The 17,621-nt window shown below is 36.8% G+C and overlaps 1 protein-coding gene across 1 annotated transcript; it reads right to left on the bottom strand.

Moving 5' to 3' along the window:
* Positions 1 to 2,693: 2,693 nt before the first annotated feature.
* Positions 2,694 to 9,502, bottom strand: LOC144349227 (uncharacterized). The gene is made up of 8 exons (XM_085493691.1): positions 9,482 to 9,502; positions 8,741 to 9,321; positions 5,398 to 5,453; positions 4,832 to 4,927; positions 4,355 to 4,531; positions 4,102 to 4,238; positions 3,690 to 3,924; positions 2,694 to 2,850 (listed from the first exon to the last, which is right to left on the bottom strand). Exons 1-8 carry the CDS (start codon positions 9,500 to 9,502, stop codon positions 2,825 to 2,827), a joined length of 1,329 nt encoding a protein of 442 aa, XP_085349817.1. The 3' UTR covers positions 2,694 to 2,824.
* Positions 9,503 to 17,621: the final 8,119 nt, after the last annotated feature.

Below are 17,621 nucleotides of genomic sequence, written 5' to 3' on the forward strand. Positions count from 1 at the left end.
TGAAAGCAAAATATTAAAACTTGAGGGAGTTGTAATTGACCAAGACCAACTGAATCAGTTGTACCTATTGTAGATTATTACCGATCAAATACTCCAGCTCAGGTGCACTGATACGTACACTTGGGGAATTGCATTGCTGGATGATCAAAATGCATATCTACACAATACAGACTCGCCTAGAAAATCAGTGAAAAACGTTATTTAGGTTAGGTTACCAGGCGGTGTTCGCAATGTTACAAAGTACCAGTTCATACCAGACTCTAATGAGTTTTGGAGAAATGACATTTTACAGCGAATTGTTCAATTGGGTTACTGAGTGCACACTATTCAGGTGCTAGAATTACTAAAGTCACTGTTTTGCTGATGTATAACATGGATCCATTTTTATACTAAACAATGCCAGCATTGGCCAAGGATTAGATCCATAGATAATGTCTTTGTTCATGCTTTATACTAAACTGAGCCAGCATTGACCAAGGATTAGATTCATAGATAGTGTCTTTGTTCATGTTTTATACTAAACAGTACCAGCATTGACCAAGGATTAGATTCATAGATAGTGTCTGTGTTCATGTTTTATACTAAACAGTACCAGCATTGACCAAGGATTAGATTCATAGATAGTGTCTTTGTTCATGTTTTATACTAAACAGTACCAGCATTGACCAAGGATTAGATTCATAGATAGTGTCTTTGTTCCTGTTTTATACTAAACAGTACCAGCATTGACCAAGGATTAGATTAATAGATAGTGTCTTTGTTCCTGTTTTATACTAAACAGTACCAGCATTGGCCAAGGATTAGGTTCATAGATAGTGTCTGTGTTCATGTTTTATACTAAACAGTACCAGCATTGACCAAGGATTAGATTCATAGATAGTGTCTTTGTTCATGCTTTATACTAAACAATACCAGCATTGACCAAGGATTAGATTCATAGATAGTGTCTTTGTTCATGTTTTATACTAAACAGTACCAGCATTGACCAAGGATTAGATTCATAGATAGTGTCTTTGTTCATGTTTTATACTAAACAGTACCAGCATTGACCAAGGATTAGATTCATAGATAGTGTCTTTGTTCATGTTTTATACTAAACAGTACCAGCATTGACCAAGGATTAGATTCATAGATAGTGTCTTTGTTCCTGTTTTATACTAAACAGTACCAGCATTGACCAAGGATTAGATTCATAGATAGTGTCTTTGCTTTACGATTTAATTCAAATTTTTTCTCATCCAACATAACACAGGAATTTTTTGTTTGTTTACACTCAATCCTATCATGGGCAACGTCATTAAACCATACATATCACTGCGATAATGACTATTCATTTTCGACATTGAGAAATTCTGGAGGTCTTAACAATAGCAATAACATTCAGAGATAAATTAGGAAATATTCATAACGGAATCTTTATGAAATTAGATTAAACAAGAATATTACAGAAACAAAATTATTATCTTCTTTGTATTTGTCTTGAAATTGTAACTGAAAGAAGCTGAATGAAATTGTGCAACTGTGTAGTGTGTTCAGAAACTGGTACCAATAACTTTAATAAATATGATTTTTTTGAAATGATTTATTTTTCTGCATAGAAACGAAACAATTTTACAATGTCGAAAACGGAGTCATTATCTAGTTTTAAATGTCAAAGACTATGTTTGTAGAGTACTTAATATGATTACATCTATTAATTTAATGTGTCTGGAACTAAGATGAAATGAACGATGAAATGAAAATTCATAGTGTATGATGTTGATAATTACTGATCTGAAATGCATCCCCCCCCGGCCATGTATTAGATTTCTTGTTTTCCAGTTGTCACTTTGTTCAGTACACTTATAATTGAGTATTTTTATTATGTAATTGTCATTTACGATAACTTGTACATTAAAGCAGATATTACAAATTCCATTACTTTTCAATCACCATGCCAAATTTTGGCATTGAAACATATCTTGGGGAATTTTAAAACATTGTGTTATTTAAATGCGTGGATGATATCAATGCTTTCCAGGCATGCTTACTAAGTTCGTCTGAGTGACTACTCTTTAAAAGAAAGTTTCTCTCCGTGTACTTAAGTGGGTGAGTGAACAAAACGTGTCTACCTTAAAGTTGCACCCTAAGATTTTTCTTAAAGCTTTATTGCGGGATCTTGGAACTGCTGAATGAATTGCGAGACATAATTAAGAATTTTCCGGTATCTTCGTTTCCCTCATTTAACGTGGGTCACTGTGATTCCAGGCGAATTCCTAAACATTGGGAGTCGATCCAAAAGTGTTGACAAAGGAAATCTGAACAAACAATATGAATGGGAAGCCGAAAAGGTCGAACGTTTTGTATATATCGTCCGCAGTTTGCGCAAATACTGATTATAAGGTACTTGACCTAATATTCATTGGAGCGATTCTTGTCAATAGCTAAACATCGTTGACTATTATAGTGTAGATTATATATAATTTAGTAACATTATCTCTACAAATAATTAAAACTGAACAGGCACAATTTACCGCCGTAATTTCGCCGAGAGCGACTGCGTAACAAAAGTATTCCGGTATTTCGTCCACAGTCCCAAATATTGAGATTGCATAAATCAGGATCAGGGGGACAGTGAACGTGAGTGAGTGGGGCGTGGGACACCGAACACACAGACACACATACGTACGTACACAAAGATCAATTTGAGGCAATTATATGATTACAATCTTTTATTTAATATTGGAATTGCACACAAGCTTAATTATGATTTAAGAATTTAATGAACCTGGACTGCTGTGTTAAAGATGCGCATTTGTAATAATGTTTAATACAATATCGGCGTCTAATCGATGCAGCTTAATGTCCGATCTGGAAATAAAAAACAGAAGCTTCAAGTTCATCAATTGATGAATGGTGGTACTAAAATAAGAATGGCCGCCGAGGTGTTGCTAAAAGTGAGACAGTACGAAATTTACTTTTGCCCCTAAAATATTGTTTCATTTTCTTTCGTCATCGTGTCCACTGTTCAACTGACCCATATAACCATGTTATTTGGAACAGAGAACGCAGTGACAAGAAAGAACAGAACAATGTTTGAAGGACAAAAAATCATGTGACTCTTTCGTTCACAACGAGGTCTTGGCGGCCATTTGCCTTCAAAGTCAATTAGCAGTTTCCATGTACGCTGGTTTTGAAATTAGTACAGACGTCATTATACGACATTCATTTTATGAAATGTGAAAACCATGGTAACATACTGACAACAGGTTAATAGTTTCTTTGTACCGACCTATCATTTATGTATTGTACGTAAAATATGTATGTTTTGATTCTACATGTAAATGAATACATCTGATTCTGATTTATCATGAACTTAATGCATTGTCCTTGTGGCACATAACTAAATATTCGTTCGACGAAATATTTGTCTAACACTTATGTGCATTGATTTGTTTGTGGTATCTACAACAATCACTGCATATGTGTAGTAATGTTTCTCATTGTTCATAAAACTAACATTGTTGTATGTGCTTAAAAAGAAACATTTTCAGTTTATGATAAATCATAATCCAATGAAAAAAAATTATGAAATAAAGTATACTACAATATTGTTGCATGATGTTTGTTGTGACAAATCAAAGTCCTGCACAGCTGCGCATGCATATCAATAACGTGGTATGTTGTAACATTAATGAGAGAAGTCTTACCAGTTGTTTGTTGAAGATCACGGCACAATTTGTAATATTTGCCACTTTCTTTGATAGTATGGAATGCTTTGTTCCACCATTCCGGTACGTCACTTCCTTTACGAGTCATAACATGCATATGGGTTTCTCCAGTAAGTGGGTGTGTTGCACACGCCAATGGATCTCCTACCTTCTCAAGCCCACCGGCCTCGTTGATTCTGTCCATTATAAACTCATTGGCGAAACCAGCATCGACCTGAAAACAAATAACAAAATCGTTCTAAGAATTCAACAAGTTGTTAACTTACTAGTATATTCAAATATTTGATAACCGTGTCCAATGGATGGGTTCACTAAGATGAAAATTTAAGAAATCTACATAGAACGAACACAAGCGTGATATCTCTAATATATAAAATGCAACATCTCTCACCTCACCAGCAACTATCATGCGACGCAGTTCCATTTTTGTGCTCGCCATCTTGATTTTATCTCTCGTCATATCGTGGAATTGGTCTGGATTGCTACTTCGCAGGCAGACGAAATTATGAGCCCATGCAGTGAGGATGCCTAATAATAATTATAATGATTGTAAATAAACAATGATTATAATAATGATGTAAAATACCATATTACTTAGAATTATTACTTTATTACTGTCTGTACGCATGTGGTTTTTTACTTACCCAGGGTAGCATCTTGAATATTCACTGGATCAAAGCCATTTGGGTTACCTTCAGCAACATAAAACCGTGCTTCAGACGCTCTGACATCCAAATATGGTTCGGTGAAGTCTACTGTTAAGAGACGGAAAGGTGAGTCTGCCCATGCCAAGCAGCCGTCGAACCAGCCATTAAGCAACCCTAGTTTACGAGAAGAAGGGGTAGTTAAAGTAAAAGATGATTCCACTCTGTAGGAACATAGATTGAATATGATGTTTATTTCTACTTAAAAAAGGGCCAATAAGTTCAATATAACAACACCTCTTTCAATTGACCATAGATGCAAATCGGAGCAAGGATGTCCATGAGAGTGATTGTATATATTCCTGAGTACTTCGTACACAACTCATGACATTTTCAGCTCAGAATTTCAAAAAATGTATTCTTCTACTGCTCAGTGGGAGTTTATGGAGTTTTTAGTTGAATAAATAATGAACTCACCTGGTCCTGGATGCGGTCCGGCCTCTGTACCATGTGAGAAGCAGTTTTCAGCTGCATCGTAAAATCCAACACATTTCTTATTCGCCGCTTTACATACTGTTAATATTAAAATGAGACCAACATGTTGTGCAATACAATGATGAAAAAAGTGGCAAACTAATCTATGGAAGTACTTATTTTACTAATTATAAATCTGATTTTAAGAGACGAGAATAATTACCGTTTTTATAAATGACGCCCGCTAGGGACAATGCTTACGTGATGAAAGAAAGGCCGTTTACATCGTCGACATTGTTGCAATCGTCACCCGTCCATTATACAAAATATTTGACTATAGGTCAAAATACTACAGAATCAAATACATTAAATTTCACTGTATTTCTATTGTATGGAATAAAAGATAGTTAAACCAAAAAAAAAAGAAAAAAATTCACTGTATTCGTTCATTAATGTCAATTTGACGTCACAGATTTATGTCGTCGCTAGAGGGCGGTAGTCGTGGAAATGGAAATATGTACTGGAACTGTTTTTTTTTTATTATCTATAGTGTTTTAAGAACATTTTACCTTCTTGGACCAAATCCTTGTGGAATCCCATAACAATTTTACCTTCATTCGGGTCACTGATGAAAAACAATAACTGAATATCAACATCAACTCTATAGAAAATATTTGCTATAAGTTAAATTGTCTGGAAAAATGTTGTCTGAAACCTTTGGCATGTTAAGTTTTATTTGTAACTTGATAAATACAACTGCTATGGTGTTCGCAAGATACCCGCCTTGCCAATTACCAAGCTTCGCCGAGCAGTTCCGTAGCTTCATTGAGATTGGGTTTTCAGCATCTTTCGATATGATCAAGTCACTAAATCGCTGGCGGGATTCCCTGTTCTACGAAGAAATCCATATTAGATGTGTAGTATTTTTCACTGAGACTGAGATACACACCACACCATTAAGCGAATTTATATGACGACTATTTTACTAATGTAACCATTCGAGCAAACTTTCAGTAGTACGAACTTCCCAGGTGTGTTTAGCCCGCTGCGGAAGTAGAATTTCTAAAACAAAATGTATGACTGGATGTATTGTACTACAGACAAATAAGTCTTTAATAGACTCACCACATCCGATAATACTTATATACAACACACTTACATAAGGTAAGGTCAGGTCATGCCAGGTGTGGCCACGTATGTGCAGTCAGTCCGGCGAAACCGTTTATTTAAACCAATACTCTGATAAGCCGACTAAAAAAACGGCTGCTGTTACATGGTTTTGTAGCGCTCAAGTGAAGTGATTGAAAATACAAAAACAAACAATTCTATTCAATTCAAAAAACTAATTGGAAAAAAAATATAACTTAAATTAGCATTCGAAAAACTTAAGGTCGACATTGGCTGCTTAACACCATCGAATGTTGTGCTTGGTAAATGCCACTTACATTGAACAGATCAAAGAACACATTAAACATAACTGAACAAATCGCACCCCGTTACTGGCACGCCGACCGCCCAGGAAAAACCAGGAATAAAAAACCCTTTCCTATAGGAAATTGGATAAAAAATCCCTGGAAACCTGTACCCGCCGCACTGTCGAGCGTGCCCAGGGGAAAGTGGCGGGCGTCACCCAGTGTGATACAAAAATCAATAAACAAATGAAAAAAATGAATAACTTAATAAATAAATCAATTTAAAAAAAACAAAACTGAAGAAACTGCACAGTGGCGTGACTGGCCTAGAGTGGCATTCCACAGCCTGTCTTGCCTTTACATACCCCTAGTCATGTGACCCCACATACCATACCCGTCTGTTTGTCATCCCAAACAGACAATAGTTACCCGCTATACTACGAAATGCGTTTAACAATATGTCTTTACTAGACTCACCACATCCGATAATACTAATATACAACACACTTACATAAGGTAAGGTCATGCCAGGTGTGGCCACTTAGATAACAAAAAAAAGCACGGGCGCGCGCAGCTACAGACCTAAGTTTTGAGAAACTGACAAGATAATCTGAAGACGTGAGTGTGATAGATGCAGCTTCGATATATCTACCTAACCTGTCTACCGGGCATGCGACTGAATCGAGGCTAGAAATAAGGACAGTGTTACCCTGTCTGTACTGATCAGTTTTACTATGCGAAATGAAGAGTGACATGTGGTTGTCGTGAATAGTAACATCGCGACAGGCTAGAGAACTGACTTCAGCAAACTTCAGAAAACCTGAAAAACTTAACAAAATCATAGCTAAATCTTTTAAAATTAACAAATCTGTACATGAATAGTATTTAACACAAAGCGATTTCAACATTTCGGCGGATATAGGATCCTTCCTAGATTTAATACGATTGTGATGAGAATGCTTAGCGGTCTCCGAAAGACTAACAAAGAATGAATGGTGGGATCCGCGTACCCCGCTGTAACATGTGCCCACTTGATAGCATAAACGTGACTGGAGAAGACTCATGAAGACACTTTACATTCTAACAAATGAGTGAGAAAAAGAGCCACGTGAACTGAGTTGGCTGGCAAAGCCGACTCCCCTTTGCTGAGAATAAAGTGTTCCCATTTCTTGAATTACGTGAAGTAATTGTTGATCGTATTTTCGCTACGCCACCCAACGAGATAATAAGGCAGCTTAGTGGAAAGTCTTTGCAGCTCTGGGTTGGCCGAACTACTGCCTGCCGCCTCTTTAATGGCTTTCGCTAAACTTAAACCTGAAAACCCCCAAAAATGTTCCATTAATAACTCTAACAATTTGCAATTCTGGTCCCGGACATTCAAAAACGAATGCGTAACGCTACCAGATAGAAACTGAGCTCGTCATTAAACACGCCGTTCCGGCTTTTTTGTACCAGGTACTGTATTTACATGCGATAGTTTTCTGCTTTCTAGAACCCATTCTGCATATTTCCCCTGAGTTAGGCATACCACCGGCTAAAATGGGGCCGACCGCCACTTAGGAATGATTAATGTACCTCTAGCTCGGTCACATCTCATCTTGGAGATAACTTTGTTAACTAGTTTTGGCGGGAGGAACTAACCAATTATTTTACCCATCCCAGCTTTGGGAGAAGGCATCAATTGCCTCAGTATTGGGACAATTCCATCTAGAATTGAACGCTGCACATTTATTGTTGCTGTCAGAGGCAAACCTGTCCACAGAATGCGGACCCCACAGGGCATCAATCTCCTGGAAAGTATCAAACGCGATACTCCAATCGTCGCAATCGACATATTTACTCAGCCTATCGGCTATAACATTCTGCCTATGAGGCACCCATCTTGGGTATATTGAGGTATCTATACTCTCGCATGATTCAATTATGTGTCACGCCACGTCTTGTAACTCGGGTGTTCTACTACCCACATTCAAAATCCTCACCACATTCTGGTTATCTGTGCACCACTGCACGTTCAAGCCTTAAAAGCTTTTGCTGTTGCATAGTAACATACGATGAACTACCACTAGTTCCCTCCAGGTTGAGCTCTTAACTTGTTCAGATTTGGACCACTTACCCACACACGTACACTCATTACCTTCTTGGTTAACAATATAGCCACCATAGCCAATTGAAGATGCGTCGGTATAAACGCACACGGTGCAAGATCCATCATGTACTAAATGAATCCCATTCAAACGTGTCAATTCACTTAATGTACAAGCATCTATTTCTACAATGGAATTCCAACTAGCACGCTTGATCAAACAAGCATACATACAACTGTGTCGCTAAACGGCGGAGTTGCATCCACCTGCGCTGATCTGAATAACCCGCGAGCGCTGTGACTTTCAAATTCAATTTGGCCAAGTTACTTAAAATAGAAAAAGCCCCTTAAAGTTCTTTATTTGACCTACGATACATGCTGCTTAGAGTGAATAGTAAAATAAATGGTACGTACAAAGTCTCAACGCTGGCACCGTGTATTACAAAAGTGTATGTAGAGGATCTCTCTTGTGACGCTCTTCTGATTTCGCTAGCATCTTGATTGTGAACAATAATCTGTGAGCGCCCACCACAGTCACTCCCAGGAGCACAAACAACAGGTGGTCCTCGTCTTGCTCTAAGAACTTTGGCTTCACCAAGTTCTCTTTCCCATATACCGCCCATGGGTTTGGGGTTCAGGTACACATGGTAATTAACATGAACACCGCAATTTTCTGAACCTGGATGACAAAAGATGGGAGCTTTGTCAATCATGTTTCGCATTGGTCCACCTTGAAACTGTGGGCGTCCATCTCCACCGACGAAGACTTGTTCAGTCATGCTTCTACCGCATTCGTATGTTCCATCCTCACATTCCATTGATGGCAGTTCTATTCCACCAGCAGCTCCACCAGCAAATGAGCCATATCCAGACTGGCCAGAGAGTCTACTAGCGACAGCAGCCTTGATAATTGGGGGCAGATCAGTAAGACCCCCACTAGGACCACCAAACAAACCGTCTCCATGTCCATGTCCATCATGTGAGCTATGCTGAGCCTGTTAAAACACAATTCAGTATTATAGCGTAAACACTTTGACACAGTATATATTTTCGTGTTGGAATTGAACTGTCACCTTTCGTTCTAAATTCACGATGAAACTATATAAATGGCAAAAACACTTTCAATTGACCCAAATGAATGAAAATAATACTTACACCTTGACCAAACAAGGCCATAGCCAATGGATTGGGCATGCATCGTACACCTAGAATGGGATAACCAAAAACAGAGATTTCTTTTGAAATAGCAATATACTGAAGTCAGGAAAAGTATGTTTATATTTATAATTATATTATATAAACACAAAATAAATAATTTTTTAATTTGTGTTATTGAAATCGAAAGGTGGTCGAATACAGTAGGCATTCGGCGAAACAGTAAGTTAAGTGGGCACACATCCATGCAATGAGTAAATCCGTTTACAAATATTTAGGGTTATAAATTATTCATAATACATATATGCTGATTTCGGTGTTACTCGTCACATATCGCACAGTGTGATTATCGTTTGTTTTCAGTTAACCACTCATATTGAGCGTACAATTATTTCGATGCATATATACAAAGCATATATACAAACCTCCTCTCTGATTGGCCTGAATGTTAGATGTAAAGGTAAAGATGATAAGTGGCTTCAAAAATTTGATAGACAAAAGTTATTGATTTGCATACAGCTTGTTCTGTCATCGAACTACCATACAAACGCACGGTTTGCAGATGATACATTTACCACAGAAACGTACATATCTAGTTCTGTGTCGCATAGTTCACGATGCTGTCTGAGATTTATCGTTACAGTTATTGACTTATCATGGCAACCTTTGTATGATAGTTGCAGATTAGCATTTCACCAACATGAGTTGATACATCGCTAAAAATAGATTCAAGGGTATTGACGTGGCCGACCCCATATAAAAGTACATGGCAGCCGATATATTTAAAATAATGTCGTCGGCAATACATGGAAATTCTTTCAATTAAAATTATGAATTTGTTCATCGAACCAGATGTTGTAAGTTATGTTTATTTTCATTAGACTATCAGAAACAATTTTATTTTTACAATTTTACTGGAAGAAATATATTCGCATACCGCGTATTCGGACGCACCTTAAAGCTTCGGATATCCGATGGACATGCACTCATATACACACTACATATATAACATGAGTAGAACGCTTTTAGCGATGCGGGGTTGAGCGAGATGAACATTTTGAAAGAAAAATTGACAGGTACCGTTACAAACAATATGTTTATAAACAAAATCAACACATATTTGATTTGGAAAAGCAAATCATTTCATCTCCTAAAAAAAACAGTACAATTGTTCACTTCCGAATATGCAACCTTTACACATCTATATTCAGGATTTGGAGGTTGTGTATACCATTTTGTATTTCAGGTCTGCTATTGTTCAACTTAAAATTCTGGTTTTATGAAATATTTGTATCATAATAACGAAATATCATCCCGACACTCATACATATATGCTAATTATGTAACATAGTATAGATCTTGAAAAACACACATATATTATAGGAACTCACCACAAAGGGAGACAGCAAGGAGCAAAATAGTAAGACGACCTTTCATCTTCAGGTGTAGAGTGACTGTGAATTAGTCAATTGTTAATTGTGACAATCACCTTACTTTTTTATCTTGCGTAATTGATAGCTACGAGTATGCGCACAGATATAATAACGTGCTGTCCAATCATGTTATGGTGGGATAATTCAGGTGATGTCGTTTTTGACCAACCACAACCATCGCCTCGATAACAAATGCTCTATTATGTTTTGGAACATCATAGCTTTGAACTGCACTTTTCTGATGAACAAAAATTGCCACTATATAAGGTTGATAAGGGCACAATCTATAGATATGTAATACGTGTCCTGTCAATAAAACAACATCCACACAAACTTGACACTGTTTGGCGTGACATCCTTAGTCTGCCTGAAAATGCTAAACCCAACTACAAGGATTGCTATAAAACACCAGTCATTGACAAACATGGGGATTTTCTATGATTGTCCATCAAATAGCGCCTTACTCCATTATTTTAATAACATCACGTCGCGACTACTTCAACCAGACTTTCGCATTCCGATTTGGTGGTTCACTATTTTACCACCCCATCGCTCAAAACACTTTATGTCTAGCAAGGCACAAGGTATATTCTGTTTCTTAGCGTGCATGGCTAAGGTTGCAATTCATGTCAGCCGTCGTAAAAAAATGCAAAACAAAGGCTCGAGTTAGCCTCTGGAATTTCGTATTCAAAGTTATTATTAAGTCGAGGCTTGAAACAGAATATGAATGTTCCCGGATCATGAACCAACTGCCTGAATTTGAGATTATGTGGACGGTAGAGAGTGCACTAAGTAAAATCGAGGATAACACACTTCGCATTCTACAGTAATTGTGGCAGGTATGATCTATTTTCAAACAAGAAGTTGTCTTGTCTTGTAAAACATCGATACAAACGAACACCATTGCTTTAGCAAACTTAGCACAAGCACAGAAACCAAGAGTTTTGTCTTCTTGGTGGGCTATCTTTGCATACACTTGCACAAGCGCGTATATGTTTTATGTTACTTGTTCTGTGTTTTAAATGTTTTAATTTTCCCTTGGAATTTGGCAGGGGGGTTTATACCCCCTTAAGTGCGAACCGGTGTCACCGGCCTGCCTACGGGGTTCCAAGGTATTTTTGTACAGTTAAGTGATCGTCTTTTATTTTATTTTACCCGTGAACCAAAAAGCATAATATAATATAATATAATATAATATAATATAATATAATATAATATAAGCTCGTTTATAGTATCGAATAACGAGTTGCGTTGTCGGGACATCCGACCTATTGTTCAATTAACCTGTCGGCAAGATAACGTTTTATGATCACATTCTTTCTCTTCATGTATCAACTTGTTAAATTATCGATCATTATCTTCATTTGTCCAAATTTGTCTAGACATGTCATGCATTTTATGTGTAACACTACCAATACACTATATATACATGATGAAAAAGGCTATTTTTTTAAGTTTTTAAAATAAAATAGTGAACAGTATCAATGTCAACATTTTGGTGCAACATTTTTAAAAACAATTTTTTTAATTTTTTGTTAATTTGTTTATTTAAATATGCACAATATAGGCACAATATTAGATAAATTTTCATAACAGTTTATTTTGTCGAAGGTGTATTAACCATACCATAATAGAAAAGTTATCGAGCTAAAATATCCATTTAGATTCATTGTTTATCACCAAAACACACGCGAAACGTCGGGAAATCACATGCAGTCCGGGATCCAGCAACCCAAAACTCATTTCTGATTACACTGCAACTGGCAAAGGTTTGATGGTGCGAAGTCGTAGTTTGGACCCAGTACATTAATATACAGGTGGCAGTATATAACTGTTCAAGTGGGCATTTTAAACCTACCAAGGACAGACTGTAGAGGTATATATACCGATTGAAATAAACATAATATTGTCGTTACCATGGTAACAAACTACGCCTATGGTGTAAAAACAAATTTTAATAACTGCAATTCCATTTTGTATATATCAGTAATTGTTCCTAGCATAATCACGCAAAATACTCATAAAGCCCTGTCACATACACACAATTTTATTCCATTTATGATTATGCTTTTCAGGAATAACATTTTTTCTTCAGATTAGGTCAAAATTAAACGCCTCGTGCATAGAATATGGTAATTTGTTTGCCAACACTTGAAGATACATGTAACGTTACTTTCCTCTCCATAGTCTGAAAATGTGTGATGATAGCAAGATTATGCTATAAAAAATACGAAACATTTACCATTTATAACTAATGTCATTGTTTTTATCCTATCAACTAATGTACACAAGTGACTGATAACCAAATACTGTATCACTGCTATGTTACTGTGCTAGTTTTTATTAACAGCTTAAGTGGTAGTAATTTGCATATAATGCTAAATTAAACACGGCTAGGGGTTTTATTGAGTAAATACGGTGTAAAATAATCATTCATGCTTTCCACTAAATGAATACATACCGTAGTCAAAACAATCACATTTTGCAAGTTGTTGATTGCAGCGGTCAGACGCATAAATTTTGAATGATTTCATTGATCATCATTGGGAATGTTTTTGTTTTTAGACGACACAATTTCCTTGATTGGTCCATTGTAATCATCGAACAAAACCGCTATATTGCGAAATTTTGTAATGGAAGTAATGGAAACATTTAGCAGCTATTCAGGTGAATTTACGTTAGTTAACATGCAATTTTTATGTTATAATTGATTGTTTTCAGGTGAACATGATTTCTCTATTTGCTGTCTGGTGCAATTATCGAAAAAAGCTAAATATTCATAAAGCTAAATAAGTTTTTTTGAATGGTAAAACCTAGCAGACAAACACATTGTTGTGATTACAAATTCTTTATAAGATTACTTGTATTAATGTTTTTGCAGATTGAGTAGGTTCAAGTAAGTTATAAGTAGGTGTATAGTCAGCTTTAGAGCGGAACAAGAGTAGGTAAGATGGATCTGGATATTACAACAATTCCAGGAATAAAACTAAAGGCATAACGAAGTTGATTAGGAATGATGAAATATTTCAACATATTGAACCAGAGAGTTTCAATAAATTATTCTCAGCTTGCTATGCTAGTTATATAAGCAGTAGAAATGTCTCTCATTTACGTGTAGCTATTTCAGAAGTCCAGACTGAACCTTGTGAATGTGTAGGGTTGTAAACTAGAAGTTCATATACTGTGACAAATTGGTCATTGCGTCCAATTTGTCAACATGTTCCATCGAGGATGCTATCAAAGATGTACAGTGCATGCTTGGAATATGATGCTACGTTTTAAGGTTTAATTGACGAGGTCGAACCAAAGCTCATCCATAAAAGCAGAGCTTTTATGATAAACCCCTTTCTATAAATGTTTAAAAAGCACCTGAGGAGTGAACAAAAAGAAACAGCCCAGCAATACATGACGCAGAATCCTCAATCCTCGAGTCCAGAAAAATAGGAGTGAACTTGTTTGTAGCTCCTCTTCAGAAATTTCAGAACGTGTTAACATTCTTGCATAATTGAAGAAAATGTCATCTGAAGTGTCATCCACTGACAGGGAGAGTGTTAGAATGGATACTGTTACACAAGTCTTGTACCATACAGCTGCCATTTTACAAGATGAAATGAGATACACATCTGGAAATGAAATACAGTCTCTGAATAACTTTGTCTCATCAAAATGATGACACAGGCCAGGATTTGCTTTGAACCACTACTCATGTAAAGCAATGCAAGGCAAAGAACTCAAAAACCACAAAGTTGTATGACTACAGGTTGTAGAAAATAATTCCCGAATTGAATAGTAGCCTTGAAATATTACGCTAGAGTTGAGCTTTTGGGTGCCATTGACCAAATCGAGTGTCGAAATATTTGCAAGCTTGAAAAAACCCATTAAACACGCCAACGAGAAACAAGCACCAAAACGTTGTGTCTGAGCAGAAGAATATTGATCTGCAAGAGATTCACTCCTATAAACTGGCTCCAGTTCCACTCTCATTGGCCAATTTGAATGTCAAATTGTGGAAGACTACCCTTATGAAAGAACCCCAAATTGAATGTGATACACAGATGACATTTAGTATATAGCTATAGATATGCAAATGAAGTCCATGTCGATATAACGCACTACATAAAAGCTGATGAGAAGAACAGACGAAGTTAATCTAAAACTGTAATATGCCAGCAATTCCGAAAGAGTTTTTTTTTCTAGTACCAAGAATCAAATAAACTTCCTGAACTTCCTAGTAAAATATTGTGATGATGGAAAATCAATAAACAATACCGGATATGAGATGATCTCATCACTGAATTCTTACCATGAAAACGGTGACTGTAGAATCTTTGTACACGTTTTTGATTGAAGAAAAACGTGCGATAAACCTTTGTCAAGATGTTGCAGTGATATGTTGCCATCATGTTGTTCATGGTAAATAAATTGTGGTTCCAAACAGATGTTGGTAGGCAGGCGGTTTATCCACATCCACATCGCTGCAGCTAGTCTTGGTCCCAGATTATGTGATATACTGCCAGTGATACATGCATTATCCGAATGTGACCCCACGAGTAGCATAGTGGGCATATGAAAGAAAAAGATTAGTGTTTAGATGCAGCCAAACAGTTGGTTATTTCATGGCGAGAAATCTTCAAATTTGAAGTAAGTGCCACATTTGGAAATTTGCTACGAGGGTAGTTTAGTACCAAAGCTGATGTGCCATCAACAACCAGTACCAGAGTCTATTGTGATACCTGTTATTTTAAGTTGTGTCAAAGGTCGTGAAGGATACTGTAGTTGTAGACATTGCCATGCACAACACCATGCAAATCTTGAGAGGTTTTCAGGTTGTTTCCAAATTAAGTACGTAAATTTACATTTGAAAACTAAAGTTAAAAAATTTTCATTGACGTTTTGTTGGAAGCTACCTGCATTATTTTATTTGAATGTGCATAGGATTTCTTAATGTAAGAATAGCTGTTGTTATTTTATTTTGCATTATATTTGGGATCCAGTATAAACTACAAATATTGTGCAAATTCTGGAATAACTAAGAATACAACATGATCACATGATAAAACAAAGCACGCATACATGAAACCACCTGATGCCACAGACTAAACAAGTATCGGCTCCTTCGTATTTTGTATAATATATTGTCGTTTCTCTTGCCCACAGAATACTATTATGACTAGTGTCAAAAAATGTGCTTAATTTTGACTGATATGAAAACTTCGGTATCGTTCACGATGCTATCCAGATAACAAGGCTTGTCTAGATTGATTGAATGTTTCCATGGCAATGGTATTTTAAATGCATTTTCTAACTGCACTCATAATAACGCAGGAAGTTAGTGGATTGTTCTGAATTTTTGGAACATTACATCACCTGATATAAATAGCGTCTTCCCGAAGTTAATAGCGACCCAGTTTTCACAAAATGCGGTTTTGGGGGAAACACTATGGCGCGGGGCGAAAATACTGTTACTATATTTCTGAGAAGCCTTGACATCCCAGTCCACTGTGTGTCATCTAGTCACCTGGGTCCAGTAAGTACACTGTTTTTTTTCAATCAACGGGTATCAGTAGTTTATTGTATTCCATCCAGTCGATAGGATCTACTATACCCCTACCCCTGAGTTTACCCAAAAGTCCAATACATACACTGTGTTTGTTACCTGTAGCCACAAAGGTCCAGAATGTTTACTGTGTTACTTGTAGCCACCGGGGTAAAATATGTTCACTATGTTTCCCACAACAACCGTTGCCCAATATATCCACTGCGATTCCTCTCATCATTAGGTCCATGTATTCCATTGTGTTACCTGTAACCACCACGGTTCAGTAGATCCACTTTCACATAGACAGAATGGGAACCTAAGCGATTCAGGAAGCTTTGCTTTAGAGATCAGTATCCAGTGTGATATATGGAGACACAAGTACACTCTATTTATCAGTGCCAGGTAACAGTAAGTCTACTGTATATCACAACGTAGACGCTTGTTCAGCTGCTGCGATGTAGTGTGTACACTGTAATCAGCTTCTAGGATCCAGCAGTCTTAGTCCCAGTGTGTTGAGGAACCTTTTCTATACGAGAGGAGGGTTTCATTGCTGAAGATATCGTGATTTTAAAATTTGCATTTAAAATGATTTAATTAGACGGGTGAAAGATTAATTAGGTGAAATCTTTATACCTTAATGAACGAACGTGTTATGGCGACGTGTTCCCTTAAAAAAACATTTGACAGTATATATGTAATAAAAAGTCGAACTAGGCAGTTAATTTCTTCTTTGTATGTATATTTCACGTATTTTTAGTTATATTTTAATGACTATTATATTGTTGATTATATTTAATTCGGTAACGTCGTCAAATAATTAAAACTGATTTGGCACAATTCAATTGGTCGTCGTCATCTCGCCAAGAGCCGGTTCGTTACAAAATGTGTTTTTGTTCCGCCATCCATACTGAGTATTCCGGTATTGCGTCCACAGTCCCACATACTAGGATTACATGAATCACGGGGTCAGTGGACGCGAGCGAGTGGGACGTTATTAGATAGGTGCAAACAAGTCTTGTGGCCCTGTTTGTCTCAACGAGATTTCGATGACCACTTGCATCTAAGGTCTATAACATACATACGCTATTATTTTAAATGTACTTGAGAAGCAGATAGAATACTCCTAACACACTTACATACGCACGTACACAACATAAATTTGAGGCAA

The sequence above is a fragment of the Saccoglossus kowalevskii genome, chromosome 19 (genome assembly GCF_978046115.1).
Source record: "Saccoglossus kowalevskii chromosome 19, keSacKowa6.1, whole genome shotgun sequence".
NCBI lineage: Eukaryota > Metazoa > Hemichordata > Enteropneusta > Harrimaniidae > Saccoglossus > Saccoglossus kowalevskii.

Excerpts from the sequence above, each read along its gene's own strand:
- LOC144349227 (XM_085493691.1), bottom strand. The coding sequence starts at position 9,502 with ATGGCCTTGTTTGGTCAAGGT. Across the intron at positions 4,532-4,831 it reads CGGACCGCATCCAGGACCAG|GGTTGCTTAATGGCTGGTTC; the intron begins GTGAGTTCATTA and ends CTCGTAAACTAG. Across the intron at positions 4,239-4,354 it reads TATTCAAGATGCTACCCTGG|GCATCCTCACTGCATGGGCT; the intron begins GTAAGTAAAAAA and ends AATTATTATTAG.